This window comes from Mobula hypostoma, chromosome 6 (assembly GCF_963921235.1).
Source record: "Mobula hypostoma chromosome 6, sMobHyp1.1, whole genome shotgun sequence".
In the NCBI taxonomy this organism is placed as follows: domain Eukaryota; kingdom Metazoa; phylum Chordata; class Chondrichthyes; order Myliobatiformes; family Myliobatidae; genus Mobula; species Mobula hypostoma.
The window spans coordinates 99,281,491-99,306,115 of NC_086102.1; the positions used below are offsets into that span (position 1 = coordinate 99,281,491).

The 24,625-nt window shown below is 43.6% G+C and overlaps 1 protein-coding gene across 2 annotated transcripts in view; it reads left to right on the forward strand.

Annotated features, from left to right (window-relative positions):
- Window positions 1–24,625, forward strand: part of slc49a4 (solute carrier family 49 member 4) — a 161,255-nt gene that overhangs the window by 65,602 nt on the left and 71,028 nt on the right. For both annotated transcript variants that reach the window (XM_063051323.1, XM_063051324.1), the window contains exons 2-3: window positions 11,991–12,084; window positions 15,610–15,878. In XM_063051323.1, coding sequence (XP_062907393.1) covers window positions 11,991–12,084; window positions 15,610–15,878 — 363 coding nt within the window. The remainder of the gene's footprint in view (window positions 1–11,990; window positions 12,085–15,609; window positions 15,879–24,625) is intronic.

The following is a 24,625-nucleotide window of genomic DNA, read 5'->3' on the forward strand; positions in this document are numbered from 1 at the left end:
GTTTAGGATATTTACATTTAGCAAATGACTTTGACTAATTTCAATATGTATTGTGGATTTTAAATTGAATGCAGGTCTGAACAATGGGTTCCTAAAAGCTGAATTTCAGACCAGTGAATGCTGATTAAAATTCACTTGGATGTCTATGGTGTGTGCGCGCGGGAAGAGGGAGGTGTGAAGTTTGTTTCAAAGAAAGCATTGTCTATACTTTGTAAATATGTTATTGTTCTTTTATCTTTAGCACATAAAATACCAAGGAAGTGTATTGTAGATTTAATTTGGAGTGCAGCTCTGAACAATGGGTTCCTAAAAGCTGTGAATCGCAGTGGAGATAATGCTGATTAAAATTCATTCTGTGGTATGGAGCAAATCAGGAGATGTGAAGGTTGTATGTAGTTTCACATACATTGTCCATACATTATAAATATTGAGTTGACCTTTGATGTTTGGCACATAAAATACTGAGCCCCTTGTTGGGCTAGTGAGACCTTTTGACCGAAAATGTCTCCATAATGGTGACGGCTGTACCTTGTTGAATAAAGAGGCTGCTTTGAATCTACCAGTAATTTTCTCCAGTGACTTCATTCATGCAACAACAAACCATATTATCGTAATATGACAATCTTTGTTGGAGCTGAGCTTGAGTTGTGAGAAGCCATTGAGAAGTGGAATCCTTCACCGATGAGTGATGTCCTTTTGAAAGGAATTAAGTAGACGTTTAAACCCCCGGCTGGCTCACATCATGGAGGAACATAGAAGAGATTGATCATAGTGCGAAACACTATGAAGGTACACAATCTTGATGAAGAAGGTTTCCACACAGTCCTTTGTGAAGTAGAGGCTATGATCAGCCATCATCTGATTATTAAAGCATCCTCCCATCCCAGTGGTTTTATGGAAGCATAAAATCCAGCCATCTATTGCTTCTAAGACCTCACCATCCTTATCACCAGGAGAGTTCCAAAAGGAAGATATTAATGTTGATAATAGATGTAAACAGGTCCAGTACATGTCAAACTTGTTTTGAAAACCGTGAGTCAAGGAGTATTTACCACAGTAACAGGAATATCAGAAAGGGTCTAATATAAAACACAGTTTCCTCTCAGGAGACATTGTACTTATAGATAGATAGATATACTTTATTGATCCTGAGGGAAATTGGATTTCGTTACAGCCACACCAACCAAGAATAGAGCATAAATATAGCAATACAAAAACCACAAACAATCAAACAACAAAATGCCAGATGGAAAATAAGTCCAGGACCAGTCTATTGGCTCAGGGTGTCTGACCCTTCACGGGAGGAGCTGCACGTTCGATGGCCACAGGCAGGAATGACCTCCCGTGCCACCCAGTGTTGTATCTCAGTGGAATGTGGCCGAAGTCCAACAGTAAAAAGTTCAATATCCGGTCTACAAACACATTCCTCAATCGTAATATGACCCGGATTGCACCATCTGTTGTTAACCAGAACAGTAAGCACCCAACTCCTTTATGCTTACCGCTCTCAGTACACTTCCGGTCAGCCGGAACGGTCTGGAAGCCGTCCATGGAGAAGTTTTGATTGGGTATGTCCTCATGCAGCCCCGTTCCGGTGAAGCACATAACACTGCACTCCCGAAATGTTCTCTGACGCCTAGCTAGCGCAGTGAACTCGTCCATTTTATTACCCACCGAACTCCTGTTCTCCATAAGTCTCTGTTGTCTCGACCCGGTCCTCTTTCCTCGACTTTGTGATCCCCCTCTGCATCCTCTGTTTCCCTCCAGATTTCAACAGGGGTGTCCGCCGCTCTGCCACTCATGGATTGTGGGAAGAGTCATTCAAGTCTTCCCAGACAGAAGAGGATTTGTGCAGCAGGTGTGCATCAAGACCCAAGACCAGCCATCTGGGCAGGCCTATTATCAAGATCTGTCTTGTACAGGAGACGAGAGGTTTGAGGAGCTGCAGCTGCAGAAGGTTCATGACTTTAACTTGCTGACGACTGGGAGCGGTGTAAAGATCACTCTGTACTAGGTTCAGTGCTAAGTAACTTCTTGCCTAGATGACTGGCATGACTTGACTGGAAGAAGAAAGGACATTTGTATAAAGGTTAAGATGTTTGGTCTTGAAGATTTCATAGAACCATAGAAACTACAGCACAGAAACAGGCCCTTTGGCCCTTCTTGGCTGTGCCGAACCATTTTCTGCCTAGTCCCACTGACCTGCACACGGACCATATCCCTCCATACACCTCCCATCCATGTATCTGTCCAATTTATTCTTAAATGTTAAAAAAGAACTCGCATTTACCACCTTGTCTGGCAGCTCATTCCATACTCCCACCACTCTCTGTGTGAAGAAGCCCCTCCTAATGTTCCCTTTAAACTTTTCCCCCCTCACCCTTAACCCATGTCCTCTGGTTTTTTTCTCCCCTTGCCTCAGTGGAAAAAGCCTGCTTGCATTCACTCTATCTATACCCATCATAATTTTATATACCTCTATCAAATCTCCCCTCATTCTTCTACGCTCCAGGGAATAAAGTCCTAACCTATTCAACCTTTCTCTGTAACTGAGTTTCTCAAGTCCCGGCAACATCCTTGTAAACCTTCTCTGCACTCTTTCAACCTTATTTATATCCTTCCTGTAATTTGGTGACCAAAACTGAACACAATACTCCAGATTCGGCCTCACCAATGCCTTATACAACCTCATCATAACATTCCAGCTCTTATACTCAATACTTTGATTAATAAAGGCCAATGTACCAAAAGCTCTCTCTACGACCCTATCTACCTGTGACACCACTTTTAGGGAATTTTGTATCTGTATTCCCAGATCCCTCTGTTCTACTGCACTCCTCAGTGCCTTACCATTAACCCTGTATAGAAACATAGAAACATAGAAAATAGGTGCAGGAGTAGGCCATTCGGCCCTTCGAGCCTGCACCGCCATTTATTATGATCATGGCTGATCATCCAACTCAGAACCCAGCCTTCCCTCCATACCCCCTGACCCCTGTAGCCACAAGGGCCATATCTAACTTCCTTTTAAACATAGCTAATGAACTGGCCTCAACAGTTTGCTGTGGCAGAGAATTCCACAGATTCACCACTCTCTGTGTGAAGAAGTTTTTCCTAACCTCGGTCCTAAAAGGCTTCCCCTCTATCCTCAAACTGTGACCCCTCGTTCTAGACCTCCCCAACATCGGGAACAATCTTCCTGCATCTAGCCTGTCCAATCCCTTTAGGATCTTATACGTTTCAATCAGATCCCCCCTCAATCTTCTAAATTCCAACGAGTACAAGCCCAGTTCATCCAGTCTTTCTTCATATGAAAGACCTGCCATCCCAGGAATCAATCTGGTGAACCTTCTTTGTACTCCCTCTATGGCAAAGATGTCTTTCCTCAGATTAGGGGACCAAAACTGCACACAATACTCCAGGTGTGGTCTCACCAAGGCCTTGTACAACTGCAGTAGTACCTCCCTGCTCCTGTACTCGAATCCTCTCGCTATAAATGCCAGCATACCGTTCGCCTTTTTCACCGCCTGCTGTACCTGCATGCCCACTTTCAATGACTGGTGTATAATGACACCCAGGTCTCGTTGCACCTCCCCTTTTCCTAATCGGCCACCATTCAGATAATAATCTGTTTTCCTATTTTTGCCACCAAAGTGGATAACTTCACATTTATCCACATTAAATTGCATCTGCCATGAGTTTGCCCACTCACCCAACCTATCCAAGTCACCCTGCATCCTCTTAGCATCCTCCTCACTGCTAACACTGCCACCCAGCTTCGTGTCATCCGCAAACTTGGAGATGCTGCATTTAATTCCCTCATCCAAGTCATTAATATATATTGTAAACAACTGGGGTCCCAGCACTGAGCCTTGCGGTACCCCACTAGTCACCGCCTGCCATTCTGAAAAGGTCCCGTTTATTCCCACTCTTTGCTTCCTGTCTGCTAACCAATTCTCCACCCACACCAATACCTTACCCCCAATACCGTGTGCTTTAAGTTTGCACACTAATCTCCTATGTGGGACCTTGTCAAAAGCCTTTTGAAAATCCAAATATACCACATCCACTGGTTCTCCCCTATCCACTCTACTAGTTACATCCTCAAAAAATTCTATGAGATTCGTCAGACATGATTTTCCTTTCACAAATCCATGCTGACTTTGTCCGATCATTTCACCGCTTTCCAAATGTGCTGTTATCACATCCTTGATAACTGACTCCAGCAGTTTCCCCACCACCGACGTTAGGCTAACCGGCCTATAATTCCCCAGTTTCTCTCTCCCTCCTTTTTTAAAAAGTGGGGTTACATTAGCCACCCTCCAATCCTCAGGAACTAGTCCAGAATCTAACGAGTTTTGAAAAATTATCACTAATGCATCCACTATTTCTTGGGCCACTTCCTTAAGCACTCTGGGATGCAGACCATCTGGCCCTGGGGATTTATCTGCCTTCAATCCCTTCAATTTACCTAACACCACTTCCCTACTAACATGTATTTCGCTCAGTTCCTCCATCTCACTGGACCCTCTGTCCCTTACTATTTCTGGAAGATTATTTATGTCCTCCTTAGTGAAGACAGAACCAAAGTAATTATTCAATTGGTCTGCCATGTCCTTGCTCCCCATAATCAATTCACCTGTTTCTGTTTGCAGGGGACCTACATTTGTCTTTATCAGTCTTTTCCTTTTCACATATCTATAAAAGCTTTTACAGTCCGTTTTTATGTTCTCTGCCAGTTTTCTCTCATAATCTTTTTTCCCCTTCCTAATTAAGCCCTTTGTCCTCCTCTGCTGAACTCTGAATTTCTCCCAGTCCTCAGGTGAGCCACTTTCTCTGGCTAATTTGTATGCTACTTCTTTGGAATTGATACTATCCCTAATTTCTCTTGTCAGCCACGGGTGCACTACCTTCCTTGATTTATTCTTTTGCCAAACTGGGATGAACAATTGTTGTAGTTCATCCATGCAACCTTTAAATGCCTGCCATTGCATATCCACCGTCAATCCTTGAAGTGTCATTTGCCAGTCTAGCTTAGCTAATTCATGTCTCATACCTTCAAAGTTACCCCTCTTTAAGTTCAGAACCTTTGTTTCTGAATTAACTACGTCACTCTCCATGTTAATGAAGAATTCCACCATATTATGGTCACTCTTACCCAAGGGGCCTCTCACGACAAGATCGCTAATTAACCCTTCCTCATTGCTCAAAACCCAGTCCAGAATAGCCTGCTCTCTAGTCGGTTCCTCGACATGTTGGTTCAAAAAACCATCCCGCATACATTCCAAGAAATCCTCTTCCTCAGCACCTTTACCAATTTGGTTCACCCAGTCTACATGTAGATTGAAGTCACCCATTATAACTGCTGTTCCTTTATTGCACACATTTCTAATTTCCTGTTTAATACCATCTCCGACCTCACTACTACTGTTAGGTGGCCTGTACACAACTCCCACCAGCGTCTTCTGCCCCTTAGTGTTACGCAGCTCTACCCATATCGATTCCACATCTTCCCGGCTTATGTCCTTCCTTTCTATTGCGTTAATCTCTTTTTTAACCAGCAACGCCACCCCACCTCCCCTTCCTTCGTGTCTATCCCTCCTGAATATTGAATATCCCTGAACGTTGAGCTCCCATCCCTGGTCACCCTGGAGCCATGTCTCTGTGATCCCAACTATATCATAATCATTAATAACAATCTGCACTTTCAATTCATCCACCTTATTACGAATGCTCCTTGCATTGACACATAAAGCCTTCAGGCACTCTTTTACAACTCTCTTAGCCCTTTTTAATGCTTGCCCTGGATTTGTCGGCCTGCCACTTTTACTTTTCCCCTTTGTACTTTTTGCTTCTACGCTCACTTTACACCCCTCTGTCTCTCTGCACTGGTTCCCATCCCTCTGTTGTGAACTAACCTCCTCACACCTAGCCGCTTTAATTTGATTCCCACCCCCCAACCATTCTAGTTTAAAGTCACCTCAGTAGCCCCCGCTAATCTCCCTGCCAGGATATTGGTCCCCCGAGGATTTAAGTGTAACCCGTCCTTTTTGTACAGGTCACACCTGCGCCAAAAGAGGTCCCAATGATCCAAAAACTTGAATCCCTGCCCCCTGCTCCAATCCCTCAGCCACGCATTTATCCTCCACCTCATCGCATTCCTACTCTCACTGTCGCGTGGCACAGGCAGTAATCCCGAGATTACTACCTTTGCGGTCCTTTTTCTCAACTCCCTTCCTAGCTCCCTATATTCTTCTTTCAGGACCTCATCCCTTTTCCTACCTATGTCATTGGTACCTATATGTACCAGGACCTCTGGCTCTTCACCCTCCCACTTCAGGATATCTTGGACACGATCAGAAATATCCCGGACCCTGGCACCAGGGAGGCAAACTACCATCCGAGTCTCTGGACTGCGTCCACAGAATCGCCTATCTGACCCCCTTACTATCGAGTCCCCTATCACAACTGCCCTCCTCTTCCTTGCCCTACCCTTCTGAGCTACAGGGCCAGACTCTGTGCCGGAGGCAGGGCCACTGTCGCTTCCCCCGGGTAAGCTGTCCCCCCCAACAGTACTCAAACAGGAGTACCTGTTGTTAAGGGGCACAGCCGCCGGGGTACTCCCCATCACCTTCCTTTTCCCCTTCCCCCTCCTAACCGTGACCCACTTGTCTGCCTCCCGTGGCCCCGGCGTGACCACCTGCCTTCCACTCCTCTCTATCACCTCCTCACTCTCCCTGACCAGACGAAGGTCATCGAGCTGCAGCTCCAGTTCCGTAACGCGGTCCCTTAGGAGCTGCATCTCGATGCACTTGGCGCAGATGTAGACGTCCGGGAGGCTTGGAGACTCCAGGGCCTCCCACATCCGACACCGAGAACAGCAAACTGCCCTCACAGTCATAATGCCCCTCTCCTCAAATAGCAACAGAAAATGAATGTCAAACCTTCCTCGCCTCACCCGCTTCCGCCTAAGCCCGGTGAGCCGAAGCCCTTAAGTCTTCACTCTGCTCCCGGCTCACTCCGCCGCCCGCAAACTACGCTGCCCGCTCTATGAGGCTCTGTTCCTTTTAAATCTGCCGCGCTGCACTGCCCTACGTCACACGCCTGCGCATGCGTATGTTCTACGTTGGTTTGTCCTTCCAACGTGCAATACCTCACACTTGTCAGTATTAAACTCCATCTGCCATTTTTCAGCCCATTTTTCCAGCTGGTCCAAGTCCCTCTGCAGGCTCTGAAAACCTTCCTCACTGTCTATTACACCTCCAATCTATGTATCATCAGCAAACTTGCTGATCCAATTTACCACATTATCATCCAGATCATTGATATAGATGACAAATAACAATGAACCCAGCACTGATCCCTGTGGCACACCACTAGTCACAGGCCTCCACTCAGAGAAGCAATTCTCCACCACCACTCTCTGGCTTCTTCCTTCTTTCATGTCTCCTATTTTAATAGTATCAGAATCAGGTTTATTATCACCAGCACGTGACGTGAAATTTGTTAACTTCGTAGCAGCAGTTCAATGCAATACATAATATAGAAGAAAAAGAAAATAATAAATAAATCTTATTCGGTGTACTTCATACAGTATACGCATATTGAATAGATTAAAACATGGTGCAAAAAAAACAGAAATACTATATATTTTTTTAAAAAGTGAGGTAGTGTCCAAGGGTTCAATGTCTGTTTAGGAATCGGATGGCAGAGGGGAAGAAGCTGTTCCTGAATCACTGGGTGTGTGTCTTCAGGCTTCTGTATCTCCTACCTGAAGGTAACACTGAGAAAAGGGCATGCCCTGGGTGCTGGAGGTCCTTAATAATGGATGCTGCCTTTCTGAGACACCACTCCTTAAAGATGTCCTAGATACTTTTTACCCAAGATGGAGCTGACTAAATTTATAACCCTCTGCAGCTTCTTTCGATCCTGTGCAGTAACCCCCATCCCCCATACCAGACAGTGATGCAGCCTGTCAGAATGCTCTCCATTGTACATCTATAGAAGTTTTTGAGTGTATTTATTGACATACCAAATCTCTTCAAACTCCTAATAAAGTATAGCTGCTGTCTTGCCTTCTTTATAACTGCATCAGTATGTTGGGACCAGGTTAGATCCTCAGAGATCTTGACACCCAGGAACTTGAAGCTGCTCACTCTCTCCACTTCTGATCTCTCTGAGGATTGGTATGTGTTCCTTCGTCTTACCCTTCCGAAAGTGTAGTTGTAATTTTTATCATGTAATATTTAAGGGGCTGGGAAGTAAGTGTCATGTATTTATTTTCTGTCTGTACAGTAGTTTGTGGCACATGTATTATGGTAATCTATCACGTGGGTTGGGGCGGAGTAGTTACATATTCTCATTTTGTGAGTTTTTTAGTTTAGTCGTTGAGAGTTGGAGGCAGTCAGAATGAATTTTTGTTGATCATTATTTGGGATGTTACTGAAATGCCAACTAGACTGCTAACTTCACTCATTTGAATGCTATCGCTTATTTAGTTTTGTTAGTTTTTTTTAAACCACTTACAGGATTGTTTGTCTTTGCTGGTTTTGTAACAAAGGAATGCCGTTTTTGGCTTGGAAATTCATTATTTGGAAGCACATCATACAGTGTCTCGTATCCTGGCTTAGTCTCTCAGCGGTTTTGGCATGGGCCACTACAGGCCCATTGGCCTTCATAGATCAAAGTATCGAATACAGGAGTTGGGATGTTATATTGAAGTTGTATAAGACATTGGTGAATCCTAATTTGGAGTTTGGGTGCAGTTTTGGCCACTTATCTACAGGAAAGATGTAAATAAGGTTGAAAGAATACAGAGAAAATTTACAAGGATGTTGCAGGGACTGGAAGACCTGATTTATGAGGAAAGATTGCATAGTTAGAACTTTATTCCCTGGAACATAGAAGATTAAGGGGAGATTTGAGAGGTACAAAATTATGAGCAGTATAGATAGGGTAAACACAAGCAGGCTTTTTCCATTGATGTTGGGTGAGACTACAAGAAGAGGTCATGGGTTAAGGATGGAAGGTGAAATATTTAAGGGGAACACAAGGGGAAACTGGATGAGGGTGTGGAATGAGCTGCCAGTGCAAGAATTGTATGTGATTTCAATTTCAAGAGAAGTTTGGATTGATACATGAATGGGAAGGATATTGTTCAGGTGCATCTTGATGTGATTAGACAGTTTAAATGGTTCGGCACAGACTTTTGGGCTGAAGATACTCTATCTGTACTGTAGATTTTTATGTATCTATGACTGACCATCTCCTGCCCCAGTTAAGCATTGTGTCTCAAATAAACAAATTGAATCCTGGCTGTTCTCTCAATTTATTTTTGTTCTTTAAGAGTTTTTTGATATATATACACACATACACACATGCACACCCCGCCCCCGCCGCCACCACCACCCTGTTGTCCATCGAAATCCGATGACGACGTCCACTCCTTTAACGGTGAGATCTTTGATGACTATACAGTCCTATCCTGGACCCATGAGCTCTATTGCAGGTGGGACATGTATATGTGGTGGTAGTAGTGGTGGCAACCATGGCTGCATTCCTCCTGGCTCTCTTCTGGTTGTTCTTTCCATCTCCAGAATACGAACCCCATCCCTATACAGCTGTCCCAAGTGGTACGGTCAGCAGCAACATCCTCCAGATCCTCGGGTCTGATCTTGCACTTCCTTAAAGCATTCTTCATCTGATCCTTATTGTGCTTCTTCGACCCTCCAGCTGAGTGTCGACCATGATGTAGCTGGCTGTATAACACTCTGCGGGGTAGCCGACATGGGGGGCATCCTTATCACGTGCCCCAGCCACTGCAACTGATGCTGGGTGATCGTGGCCTCAATACTTCTGCAGTTGGTCTTTACAAGTATTTCAGTGTGAGGCACCCGCTCACGCCAGGTAATTCCCAGGATGCGCTGGAGGCAGCTTATGTGGAAGTGCTCCAAGGACTTGATATGATGGCTGTAGGTTACCTAAGCTTCACAGCTGTAAAGAAGGGTGGTGACACAGACTGCTTGGTATACAGTGACCTTCATGGAGGGACGAAGGCTCCTGTTCTGAAAGACTGTACACTGAAGTCTCCCAAAGGCAGCTGACGCCTGTTTAATGCGGCTCTCTATGTTGTTGTCAATGCCGCTATCCTCAGAGAGAATGCTCCCCAGATATTTGAAAGATGGCACTACTGACAGCTTTTCATCACCAACAGTAAAGGAAGGTAGAGTGGGTGGGACACTGGTACTCCATTGGCAAGGCACTTATGTCTTGGTATTGACCCATCCTGCTGTACGCTCTCACTGGCACAGCAAGGACAGTCTGAAGATCCTCTGGAGTTTGGGCCACAAGAGCACAGTCGTCTGCTCCAGGACCCACTCTCTACAGTTTGGTGGTTGTGTGGAGCCTCCTGGTGTGGTGGGTGTATGGGGTGTTTGTGTAGATATGTGTGTGGGTGTAATTTGTAGTTTACCTATCTATTTGATGTGAACAACAGATTTCACATGTCAGTGATATTAAATCTGATGATGATTCAGGAAAAGTATTTAAAAATAGTACAAAAAGAAAGCAATAATAGTGATATAGTGTTTATGGGCTAGTTCATTGTCCATTCATACGTCTAATGGTGGTGGGGGGAAAAAGCTATTCCTAAAATGTTGAGTGAGTCTGTAAAGGCTCCTGTACTTCCTCCCTGCTGAGGTCCTGAACGATGGATGCCGCCTGCCCCTTTTCTTTTCAAATAACCATTTTCATATTGGTCTGTCCCAGAATTTAACATTTTATGATGAAATTACTGAGTTGGACTTCCAGTTTTCCTTTCCCTACTCATGTAAATTTGACTGAGATATCAGCTGGATTGTTAAAGCAGTATGTGACAAAAAAGTGCTTGCAAACCTGCCAAAATATCCTGCTTTATTATTTAAAAATGATGGAAGTGCATATGCTTGACCTTGAAGGTTTATGCAAGACTGTCGAACTTATGGTTAAGACCTTGAAGCTTGATTTATAACAACGATCTCCATGGCTCTGTCAATTTTCTTTTCCTGCCTCTGGGTGTCTGCACAGCTTGTGGATCTTCTGTTTTCCACCTTCTCCACCCAAGTGACCTGTTGAATTATTTCCCAGGATGGACTTGGCTGCTGACGGCCTCAGCCACTGCAGGCGCCCACTTTTCCATTAAGAATTCTAGACTTGGATGATTTAGTGACACCTGCTCAGGGTAATGGCAGCCTGTTGATTCCAGTCAGCTGATCGGTAGCAGCTGGTGACATCTGGATGCAAAATGTGCAAGGTTGGCATGGGCACTGCTTTATAATCATGAAGCATGGTTTATCTATACCGGTTCCAAATCTGGTGATCCCTTTCACTTGAAATCAATTAGTAAATGTTGAACCATCCACTATTTCTTTATGTCGAGTTCCTCCCACTTTCTTTATATATTGACTTCTCTGAGCAGTTAAGAGAAGAAATGGACATGAAGGTGTGGGGAAGTGGAACGCTAGGCACTGCAGATATAATTTCCAAGCTGCTCTTGTGGTACTTTGCTCAGTGCTCATTCATTCCTTATCACATGCTCTGAAACTTCCTGGTACCGTAAAACTGAGACAATCTGGTAACAGGCCATTCAAAAATGCTAACGGTCCATATCTAATTCACCCAGAAAATGTGCACTATAATGCCTTCTGATTCTTTGGTACTCAAGTTCACATTTTAAGTTACCATGTTTATTGGTACAATACAAAGTAATATCTAAAAAGAGTGAGTTAGAATTGTATTTCTCCATTTATAAAATGAAGTAATAATCAAATGACATCTAATAGCTTGTCCATCACCATCTTATTTGTTATGACCATTGAGAGAGTGTGTGGGAAAATGGCGATACGGTACTTTATTTGAAAGTTCCTTCTGCTGATACTATGCAAGTGTGCTCTATTTTTCAATGGTTTTTGTTGTGGTATCGTATTTGATTTTAACTTTTGCTTTCTCCACAGGCCTGAGGCTAACTGTGGTTCTCACTGCCTTGCTAATGGTGCTTGGTACCTTGCTGAGATGTATTCCCATGAATAATCAATTAATCAAAAGATGGTGAGTTGATGCTCTAGTGGCTAATTGTTTAAAGTGAGATAATTTGTTAGCATTCTGTAACTAACTATGACAAATTAGAATGCACCTATAATCACATAATGCTGTGAAATACTATAATGCAATGCAATAGCAGCATTTGCACTGGAGTTCTGTGGCTTGGAAGTTGCAGTCTTCAAAGTTAACATCACAAGATGAAAGCAAAATTGTTTAGTCATTTCCAAGAGATACAAGTTAACAAAATGGGATTTGAAATTAATTGGAATGCAAAACATGTTTTTCTATTTCTTCTCAAATTTGACTTTTAACAAATACAGCAGAACAAGCAAACCTTTTAGCTGAGTGCCAAGAGTTCATATTTTAACTAAATGATTTTGAAACCTAATTATAGTTCCAAACAGTAGAACAAGAATGATAAAATCTGTATATTAAAATCACTGTAGCTTGATATTTGCTTTGTGTAATTTTTTTGACCTTAATTTTAAACAAAAGCAATAATATTCCTTTTATCTTCACCAACCTGAGTACACACAAAAGTTTTGGTTAATATTTAATCTGAATGAATATATGTAAGTATATAGAGAAAGCAAGTTTGTAGTATAAAGCAAAACTATAATTGTGTTATTCTTTTTGACATTCATTAAAAGTTTTAGTACTAAATTATATCCTTTCAAAATTATACAGTTCTTTAGTACAAACATGATTTATTTTATGGCTTGTCTAATGATTCTATCAGTTACTTTGTCCTAAGAGTTTTTTTTATTGAATTGAAGTTAACTACCTTGCACATGCTTCTGTGGTAACCACTTGGGAGTATCTAGAAAATACTGACTGTAGTGCATTTGACAATAAGATCTGTTCAACATCTAAGGAACATAATTTCTGAGGTTAATGTATCGGGTGAACCTTGTTCATTGTTGCTAAGTCTGGATCCTGGAGCTCCCATTTCAAATACACTGCAGAGGATGGTTATTAGATGCACTGCAGCAGCTCTAAGTGTCTTTACCTCTGTGTTCTTGAGTACAGTTAGGGATACACCCCAGAGTTCTGAAATTGGTGGCTGAAGAGAATGTGGAGGCATTCATAATGATCTTTCAAGAATCACTGTGGACGACTGGAAAATTGCAAATGTCACTCCATTCTTCAAGAAGAGAGAGAGGTAAAAGAAAGGGAAAATAGGGCAGTTAGTCTGTCCTCAAGTGTTTGGAAGATCTTGGAGTTGATTGTTAAGGATGAGGTCTCAGGGTACTTGGAGGTACATGATAAAATAGGCTGTAGTCAACATGGTTTTCTCAAAGGAAGATCTTGCCTGACAAATCTGTTGGAATTCTTTGAAGAAATAACAAGTAGGATAGACAAAGGAGAACCAGTTGATGTTGTGTACTTGGATTTTCAGAGGGCCTTCAACAAGGTGCCACACATGAGGCGGCTTAACAAGCTACAAGCCCATGGTGTTACAGGAAAGATTCTATCATGGATAAATCAGTGGCTAACTGGCAAGGGGCAAAGAGAGGGAATAAAGGGAGCCTTTTCTGGTTGGCTGCCGGTGAATGGTGGTATTCCATAGGGGTCTGTGTTGGGAATGATACAATTTTTTTATTGCAACACCAACAAATTACATTCAATACAACCAGTTGCCAATTACATTTTGACTGTTTATCCCAACCACCCCCCAACCTTCATCACCGTCCTCTCTCCCCCCATCCCTGTCCGCTCCACCAACCAACTGAATAGTAGTGCATACACGGACAAAGCATTCCTATTTTATACAATAGTAAGATTTTCTAATTTATCTGTGTTGCTCATCTTCCCCTGAATTTGTTGTTGTAAGTTGGTGGTGGAGCCCTGAGTTACCCTCTTCCCACCCGCCCATCACCCCTCACATTCAACTCTTTACTTTGTAACATCTATGAGTGTCACTTAGCAATGTCAGACACTGAACAATAACCACCCCCCTCTAGCACCAACAAAGTAGAAAGGCAAAGCAGTTCTCGTAGACAATCATATCAAAGAGACAAAGAAAAAAAACCTGGACAAACCCGTTACCTTATATAATTAAAACTATTTCCGTCTCAAATATAATATACCACATAATCAAGACCCTGACAGCTCTCTTGCGAGAAACTGTTGCTTTAGTAAACCGTCACTTAGCGATGGCACCAGTGACGTCTTATCGGGCGCACAGGAACAAAAACAAGTCTATTGGAGACATAACCTGAAATGAACATGTACAACTAAAGTTATTCAGAATCAGAACAAACTGCTGTTTTTCAGCTTCATTCTTGATGAAGTATGACATTTGGGTATATTGAATATCACCTTAGAAAATAAAAGATAAAAAGTATAAGTCTAGGTGGACTTGTATCACCTTACCATGTTATCCTTGTACTAACAATTAACTGAGCCATTACCTTAAAACTCTGACTTGCAATACTCAGAGACAAATTGGCTGCTTAATTAACTAAATACAAAAGTGCAACAAATGACTTTCCAATAAAAGAATAACCAGAAAACTTCACACCTAGGGCGTTAACTTGCCTGTGCCTGTTAGATTGTACATACAGGCTGGTCTGAGCTCTTAATGCGGTTCCATCTCCTCCCATGGGGCGTGTGGACTTTGCCCAGGGTCTTCTTCCATACCTCCCAGCACCAATGGATTCAGAGCTTCTTTCGCTTCCTCTGCCGATTTAAACGACATCTTCATGCCCTTGATATTCACTCTCAAAATCGCTGGGTATATGAGGAATGAGTTGATCCCCTTCTGTCGAAGCTTAGCATGGATCTCCTTGTACCCCTGCCATTCCTGCATCGTGCCAAGGCTGTAGCCAGTGAAGAACTGTAGCTGGGTGCCATCCGGGAGAGTATCTTTGGCTTTCCTTGCACCCTCCAGGATAGCCTGCCGGTTGGTGTACAGTAGAAGCCTGAAAACCATGGTCTGCGGCCTTGAGGTGTTGTTGGAAAACATCCTATGTGCTCTATCGATCTCCAGTGGAGTGCTGTGGGAAGGGAATTCAGGGTTAGCTAATGGAGCCAGGTTTGTATACAAGCCCAGTGAGAGGGTTACAAGAGCATTACTAAGTTGCCATTTTTCTGGGAATGATAAAGTTACTAGTGTTCTTGCCAACCAAGAATGACTGAAACATCTTAAAACTGTTTTTGACATTGTGCAAAACAATGTGTTTCCAAAAATTTTATATCAATTATTTGGCTTGATAGCAATATAGGGGTTGTTCCAACAAATAAACTGTATTACTCTAATACACCTTTTCTTTATTGGACTTGCCTTTGACTATACAAAGATCAAGAGTTTGAATAAAAATTCTAGACATATTTAATAGTTTGTCCCTTTTAGACCTTGTGGATTTGCAGAATTCTGCAGAGGTTGTGAAGTTGCCTTTGCTCATTTGTACACAATTTTGAAAGTGAATTGAAATTAATTTTATATTGAAAATAACTAGTTGTGCATACTGTACAGTAGACATTGGCATATATAGTATTTCCATTGTAATTTGTGTATTCTGTTTCTAGGTTGATCCATACAGGACAGCTGCTGAATGGATTAGCTGGTCCTGTTGTTGTGAATGCTCCTCCATTTCTTTCAACAACCTGGTTTGCACCAGATGAGAGGGCTACAGCCACTGCCGTTGCCTCGCTATTCAACTACTTTGGAGGGGCTTGTGCGTTTTTGGTGGGCCCATTTGTAGTTCCAGCACCCAATGGTACTACGCCACTGCTTACTGCCTCCAGTAATAGCAATGAATCCATAAGGGAACGTGTCCAAATATTGCTATATGCAGGTGAATAACCCTAATTGTTTTCAAATGTTTCTCTAATTTTTGTGTACCCATGTGTACAGAATAGTTGCAGCAGCTATAGAGTAATACATGTGCCGACCAAGGTGCTCATCTAAACCAGCCCCATTTACTTGTATTTGTCATGTACTCTGTTCTGACGATAGTGAAGACACCGGAGAAAAGTATTGGTAGATATGAAGCAGGCGCTTTATCTGACAAAACTCGATACAGCAGGCATCATATGGAGTTGCTTTTGGTCTAAAAGGTGTGACTGGCCCACGCTACTTGATATTTTATGTGCTGAACATCAGAGGATAATTCCATATTTATAATGTGTCTACAGTGCTTTCTTTGAGACTGCACACAAACTTCACACCTCCTGATTCACACCCAGACCACAGACATCTAAATTAATTTTAATCAGCATTGTCTGGTACGTCCATTCAAAGCATTTAAGAACTTACTGTTCTGAGCTGCATTTTAAATTTAATCGACAATGCATATTCAAATCTGAAGGCGAGTGACCAAAGTCAGTTATGTTAATTGCTGCATGTGCTAGACCCAGAAATTACTTAACAGTACCTTTTTTTTTGACACTCTTGGATAAAAATAAATTTGTACCAGGAGAGGCAATCCTTAAGGAGGATCTACTGAAATAGGACAGCAAAAATACCCTACCTCGGAATTTCCCCTAATTACTTTTCTGTGCTATTCAATTAATCAGTTACCTTCAGCTTTCATTACAGAGTACTGTTCCCATCACACTTTAGCATCCTATTCACGCTCTTGGTGTCTTCTGCCTTTGCGTTTGCTGTGGGTACGTTTCCATCAACTGTGGTCATTTCTGATGTGGCTGGCTGGTGTTCATCTCTTAGGTTCTCTGTAATTACACAGTTACTGGGTACACTTGATCCCTCACCCTGTGGGAGCAACAAGAAGGTGAGTCCCGCAGTTTAACCCGAGTCCACCGTTTCCACTGGCTGCCTCGCCAAGTCTGCACATAGCCACATGTCACACTTATTAAAAGTACTATCTGTGGTCCTATCCATCTGGGATCAAACCCTGTCCCTTCAGGCAGCATCCTCACCATGACTTGGTCACCCTGCTGTGGGAGGACTATCTCCTTTCTCTCCATCTCTCTCTGATCAGCAATGTGCTGCTGTTGTTTTTCCCAGTCATTCAACACTTTAAGTTGGTTTCAAAGGTCTGTCACATACTGTGTTATTCTAGCCTTGTAAGTCCCAGTCCCATCACAACCTGTAGCTACCCCATGCTCGCCCTATCAATAATTCGTAGGGGCTGAGAACCTGTGTGTGGTTTGGGGTTGCTTGCAATCTCATCAGGATTCCTTGTATTATATCAACCTATGTTTTTCCCGTCTCTATTATAGTATTGGCTAAGACATTCTTGATTGTTCGGTTCATCTTTCTACCATTCCTGAACTCTTGAGAGCGGTAAGGTACATGGAACCGTTGTCAAATTCCTAACTGTCAGCATATTTCCTTCATCACTTTCCCTGTGAAATGTGCTCCCTGATCCAGGTCCACCTGGACTGGGGCTCCCCACCTTGGGAGGATTTCCTGAACTAGAATCTGTGCAGCTGTGCTGATGGTGCAATCCCTTGTTGGGAAAGCTTCTACCTTCCAGGTGCAATGGTCCATAATTTCGAGATGGTAGCTTTCCCCCCGCTCTTTGGCAAGAGGCCCGTGAGTCCATCTTGATGTTTTCCCAGGGTCCCCTCGAATATGGCTGGTTTGCCAGCTGTATTTTTATGTCCTTACCAGAGTTTTGCTGGGCATAAATGATACAATGGCAGCAGAATTTCTCAACATCCCCTCCCAACCCTGGCCACCACCAGCCCTGCTGGAGGGTCGTGATAATGCTCTGCCTTTTGTGATACATTACCCCATAATAATTGCCATTATTGTTCCCCAGTTACTCTCACCTCTCCTGGTCGCTGCCTTACTTCCCCCTTAAAAAGGCGATGTTTTTCTCCATTGCTGACATTCCCGGTAGTTGCTCAGGTACCATCCCGCACCCCCTGGCCCATACTGTCCCACATATTCCTTGAGCACTTCACTTTTACTGACTCATGTATATCATTAGGCTGCATCTGGTGAATTTCAACCATTTCCTTGAGCTTGTGCCAGAATTCTAAATTCCCACATATAATTTTAAGTGGGGGCGACTCTGACAAAATGCTCTGTTTCTCCCTGGGGGTGAAGGACTTATGAATAGTCATAATCTGAGTCAAGGGCTGGCTCGGATCATCAGGATTCGTGATCTGACATTGCCTGACTTCAGTAGCGGCTATCCTGTCAGATATATCTGGGTAAAGCCTCTCGGTGAAATATCTCCACACTAATTCCCACATTATGCAAAATATAAATGAAAGGTAGCAGTTAAATAGTGAATGCTTAAAAGTGGCAGATTGTGGAGTACATGCTCTGTGTTTCGTGTGCCTATACCCATGATGCCTGCTGTGTTCCTTTGCATCACACTCAGAAAACGTGTATGCTAAAATGCAGCCCCCGGAATGAGTATACATGCCCCCATTGGCATCTCGAACCTTCAATAACCAACTTTCGCAACTGGTAGCTCTGCCTCACCAAATTACACACACAATGTTTCATCTCCTACGTAAACACACACAGACGTGCACACACTATTTTTATATGTACCAGTTCAGCTGTCCATGTTCGTGATACCTTGTGTTCCTGTGTACCACCGACCCGAACAGATCCAAATGTGAGTAGTAATTTTAAAAATGCTCATCCCTTAGACTGTTGATCGCTGGCCACATGATGTGTTGCAAGCAGTTATCCCGTTCTTGACACCAAATGTTGTGTGAATGAAGTCACCGGAGAAAAGTACTGATAGTTATGGAGCACCCGCTTTATTTGTCAAAACAAGATACAGCAGGCATCAAGGAGGGGAGGAGAAGATGGCGTGACGCACGCGCGGCCACTCCGAATTGATATCGTATTTGTTAAGTAGGGGCCGTGCACAATCCTGATTTGATGGAGACAGGCATGAGAAGCATGGAGGAACATCTGGAGAAACTTCTGAAATACCCGCTTCGCTGCCGCTGCTACTGTGCAATTGAGAATCTCCGGAGGGGAAGGCCCCAAATCCTCGGCTTTGCCTATTGCCTGTTGCCGGAGCCGGGGTCGAAACGCTCGGCAGAGATGGTGCTCGGTGTCAGGGGGCTGGTCGGAGGCTCAAAGTTTTCGGACGGACTCAAGAGTCGGCTGTGGTTGGGTGCTTCCAGGGTGCTGCAAGTTTGCGGCGCTGGAAGCTCATGGTAGGGAGAGTTTTTTTTTCCTTCCTTCTACCGTCTGCGTGAGATGAGTTTCGAGAGACTTTGAGACTTTTTTTTACCGTGCCTATGGTCTGTTCTTTATCAAATTATAGTATTGCTTTGCACTGTTGTAACGATATGTTATAATTATGTGGTTTTTGTCAGTTTTTCAGTCTTGATTTGTCTTGTGTTTCTGTGATATCATTCTGGAGGAACATTGTATCATTTCTTAATGCATGCATTACTAAATGACAATAAAAGAGGACTGCGTGTCTTCATAATCTAATCTAATCATATGGAGACGCTTTCAAGTGGAAGGTGTGGCTGGTCCATGCTACTTGATATTTTTTGTGCTAAACATTAAAGGGCAATTCCATTTACAATGTATCCACAATTTCACACCTCTCGATTTTCGCCCGGTCCACAGACATCTAAATGAATTTTAATCAGCATTGTTTGGTTCATGATTCAAGGCTTTGAGGAATTTATTGTTCAGAGCTGCATTTTAAATTATATTGACAATGCATATTCAAATCTGAAGGCTGGTGGCTGAAGTCAGTTATGTTAATTGACTATTAATTATGTTAATTATGTACTGAGCTGAGAAATCGCTCCAACAATTCTAGTAAACTTTTTCTGTCCAAATTTCTCTAAAAGGTGTTTGGTACTTGCCTAAAAGGTGCTTGTTCCATATACACACCACCCTCGGGTTCCTTTAAAATCTTTCCCCTTTTACTTTGAACCATATAACAATTACAGCATGGAAATAGGCCATCTCGGCCCTTCTAGTCAGTGCCGAACGCTCTCACCTAGTCCTACTGACCTGCACTCAGCCCATAACCCTTCATTCCTTTCCTGTCCATATAGCTATCCAATTTTACTTTAAATGACAATATCGAGCCTACCTCTACCACTTCTACTGGAAGCTCGTTCCACACAGCTACTACTCTGAGTAAAAAAGTTCCCCCTCGCGTTACCCCTAAACTTTTGCCCCCAACTCTCAACTCATGTCCTCTTGTTTGAATCTCCCCCCACTTTCAATGGAAAAAGCCTATCCATGTCAACTCTATCTATCCCCCTCATAATTTTAAATACCTCTATCAAGTTCCCCCTCAACCTTCTATGCTCCAAAGAATAAAGACACAACTTGTTCAACCTTTCTCTGTAACTTGGGTGCTGAAACCCAGGTAACATTCTAGTAAGCAACACACATCAAAGTTGCTGGTGAACGCAGCAGGCCAGGCAGCATCTCTAGGAAGAGGTACAGTCGACGTTTCGGGCCAGGACCCTTTGTCAGGACTAACTGAAGAAAGAGTTAGTAAGAGATTTGAAAGTGGGAGGGGGAGGGGGAGATCCAAAATGATAGGAGGGGGAGGGATGGAGCCAAGAACTGGACAGATGATTGGTAAAGGGGATATGAGAGGATCATGGGACAGGAGGTCCGGGGAGAAAGACGGGGGTGGGGGGGGGGAACCCAGAGGATGGGCAAGGGATATAGTCAGAGGGACAGAGGGAGAAAAAGGAGAGTGAGAGAAAGAATGTGTGTATAAAAATAAATAACGGATGGGGTACGAGGGGGAGGTGGGGCATTAGCGGAAGTTGGAGAAGTCGATGTTCATGCCATCAGGTTGGAGACTACCCAGACAGAATATAAGGTGTTGTTCCTCCAACCTGAGTGTGGCTTCATCTTTACAGTAGAGGTAGCTGTGGATAGACATGTCAGAATGGGAATGGGATGTGGAATTAAAATGTGTGGCCACTGAGAGATCCTGCTTTCTCTGGCGGACAGAGTGTAGGTGTTCAGCAAAGCGGTCTCCCAGTCTGCGTCGGGTCTCGCCAATATATAGAAGGCCACTTCGGGAGCACCGGACGCAGATAGTGGCCACACATTTTAATTCCACATCCCATTCCCATTCTGACATGTCTATCCACGGGCTCCTCTACTGTAAAGATGAAGCCACACTCAGGTTGGAGGAACAACACCTTGTATTCCGTCTGGGTAGCCGCCAACCTGATGGCATGAACATCGACTTCTCCAACTTCCGCTAATGCCCCACCTCCCCCTTGTACCCCATCCGTTATTTATTTTTATACACACATCCTTTCTCTCTCTCTCCTTTTTCTCCCTCTGTCCCTCTGACTATACCCCTTGCCCATCCTCTGGGTTCCCCCCCCCCCACTCCCCCCCTTGTCTTTCTCCCCGGACCTCCTGTCCCATGATCCTCTCATATCCCCTTTGCCAATCACCTGTACAGCTCTTGGCTCCATCCCTCCCCCTCCTATCATTTTGGATCTCCCCCTCCCCCTCCCACTTTCAAATCTTTTGCTAACTCTTCCTTCAGTTAGTCCTGACAAAGGGTCTCGGCCTGAAACGTCGACTGTACCTCTTCCTAGAGATGCTGCCTGGCCTGCTGCGTTCACCAGCAACTTTGATGTGTGTTGCTTGAATTTCCAGCATCTTCAGAATTCCTGTTGTTAACATTCTAGTAAATCTTCTCTGTACTCTCTATTATGTTGACATGTTTCCTATAATTCGGTGACCAGAACTGTACACAATACTCCAAGTTTGACCTTACCAATGCCTTGTACAATTTTAACTTTACATCCCAACTCCTTTTCCTCAATGCTCTGATTAATAAAGGCCAGCATACCAAAAGCTTTCTTCACCACCCTATCCACATGAGATTCCACCTTCAGGGAACTATGCACCATTATTCCTAGATCCCTCTATTCTACTGCATTCTTCAGTGCCCTACCATTTACCATGTATGTCCTATTTTGATTAGTCCTACCAAAATGTAGCACCTCACACCTCAGCATTAAACTCCATTTGCCATCTTTCAGCCCACTCTTCTAGCTGGTCTAAATCTCTCTGCATGCTTTGAAAGCCTACTTCATTATCCACAACGCCACCTATCTTAGTATCATCTGCATACTTACTAATCCAATTTACCACCCCATCATCCAGATCATTAATATATATGACAAACAACATTGGACCCAGTACAGATCCCTGAGTCACACCACTAGTCACTGGCCTCCAACCTGACAAACAGGTATCCACCACTACTCTGGCATCTCCCATCCATCCACTGTTGAATCCATTTTACTGCTTCAATATTAATACCCAACGATTCCATCTTCCTAACTAACCTTCCGTGTGGAACCTTGTCAAAGGCCATATAGACAACATCCACTGCTTTACCCTCGTCAACTTTCCTAGTAACCTCTTCAAAAAAATTCAACATGACCTTCCACGCACAAATCCATGTTGACTGTTCCTAATCAGACCCTATCAATCCAGATAATTATGTATACCATCTCTAAGAATACTTTCCATTAATTTACCCACTGCTGACGTCAAACTTACAGGCCGATAATTGCTAGGTTTACTCTTAGAAACCCTTTTTAAACAATGGAACAACATGAGCAATACGCCAATCCTCTGGCACCATCCCCATTTCTAATGACATTTAAAATCCTTCTGTCAGGACCCCTGCTATTTCCACACTAACTTCCCTCAAGGTCCTAGGGAATATCCTGTCAGGACCTTGAAACCTATCCACTTTTATATTCCTTAAAAGTGCCAATACTTCCTCTTCTTTAATCATCATAGTTTCCATAACTTCCCTACCTGTTTCCCTTACCTTACACAATTCAAAATCCTTCTCCTTAGTGAATACTGAAGAAAAGAAATTGTTCAAAATCTCCCCCATCTCTTTTGGTTCCACACATAGCTGTCCACTCTGATTCTCTGAGGGACCAATTTTATCCCTCACTATTTTATTCCTCTATCCCTATTTCACTCTGCCCCCCCTCCCCCAGCTGCCTCGTAAACACAAAATAATCTGCAGATGCTGGGGTCAAAGCAACACTCACAACACCCTGGAGGAACTCAGCAGGTCAGGCAGTATCCGTGGAAAAGAGAAGGCTGGTAGGTTCCAGGTGAAAAACCAGTAAGGGGGAAGATAAAGGGGTGGGGGAAGGGAAGGAGGGAGGTGATAGGCAGGAAAAGTGAAGAAAGAATAGGGGAAAACACAATGGGTAGTAGGAGGCGGAACCAAGAAGGAGGTGGTAGGCAGCTGAGGGAGGGGACAGAGTGACATAGGGATAGGGGAAGGGAGGGGGAGGGAATTACTGGAAGTTGGAGAATTCTGCGTTCATACCAAGGGGCTGGAGACTACCTAGACGGTATATGAGGTGTTGCTCCTCCAACCTGAGTTTAACCTCATCATGGCAGTAGAGGAGGCCATGTATGGCCATATCTGAATGGGAGTGGGAAGCAGAGTTGAAGAGGGTGACTACTGGGAGATCCTGTCTGTTGTGGCGGACGGACCGGAGGTGCTCAACAAAGCGGTCCCCCAATCTGCATCGGGTTTCACCGATGTAGAGGAGGCCGCACCGGATGCAATAGATGACCCCAACAGACTCACAAGTGAAGTGTTGCCTCACTTAGAAGTACTGTTTGAGGCCCTGAATGGTGGCAAGAGAGGAGGTGTAGGGGCAGGTGTAGCACTTGCGCTTGCCCCCCAGCTGCCTATCACCTCCCTCATGGTTCTGCCTCCTTCTAGGTACCCATTGTTTTCCTGCTTATCACCTCCCTGCTTCCCCTCCCCCATGCCTTTGTCTTTCAAATTACTGGTTTTTCAACTGAACCTACCAGCCTTCTCCTTCCAACCCTCCCCCACCTTCTTTATAGGGCCTCTGCCCCTTCCCTCTTCAGTCCTGACGAAGGGTTCCAGCCCGAAACGTCGACTCATTGTTTCCACTGATGTTGCCCAGCATGTTGTGAGTGTTGCTGTTATCCCTCACTATCCTTTTGCTATTAATATAACTGCAGAAACCCTTTGGATTTATTTTCACCTTACTTGCCCAAGCAACCTATTATCTTCTTTAAGCTTTTCTAATTTCTTTCTTAAGATTCTTTTTACGTTCTTTATACTCCTCGACAATACTGCGAGTATCATTTCCAGCTGTTTAAGAAGGTAACTCTCCCACTGCCATGTTGAGGATAGTTAGGGATAGGCAACAAATGCTGGATAACCCATTCATAACCATGAATTATTTGCTTTCGGAGTGACCTAACTAATTTTATTGGGTTTCCTTGTTCTGGGTTCCTCCAATTTCTCTGCATCAAATTATTTTATAATGTTAAACACCTCAGATCATGTAGAGATATTACTGAGCTGATTGTTTTGTCCATTTATAGTGATACAGAGGTCACTTGAACTGCACAGCATGAGAAACAAGCCTTCTGACCCAATTGTGAATTCCAACCAAGCTGTCTATGACCCATTGCCTGAGTTTGGCACTTATCCCTCTAAGCTTTTCTTATCCATGTACCTGTTGAAAAGTCAAATGTGATAATTGTACCTACAGCCACCTCTGCCGATTTGTTCAATCTATGCATGACCCTCTGTCAAAACAAATTGTCACTCGGGTTCCCTTT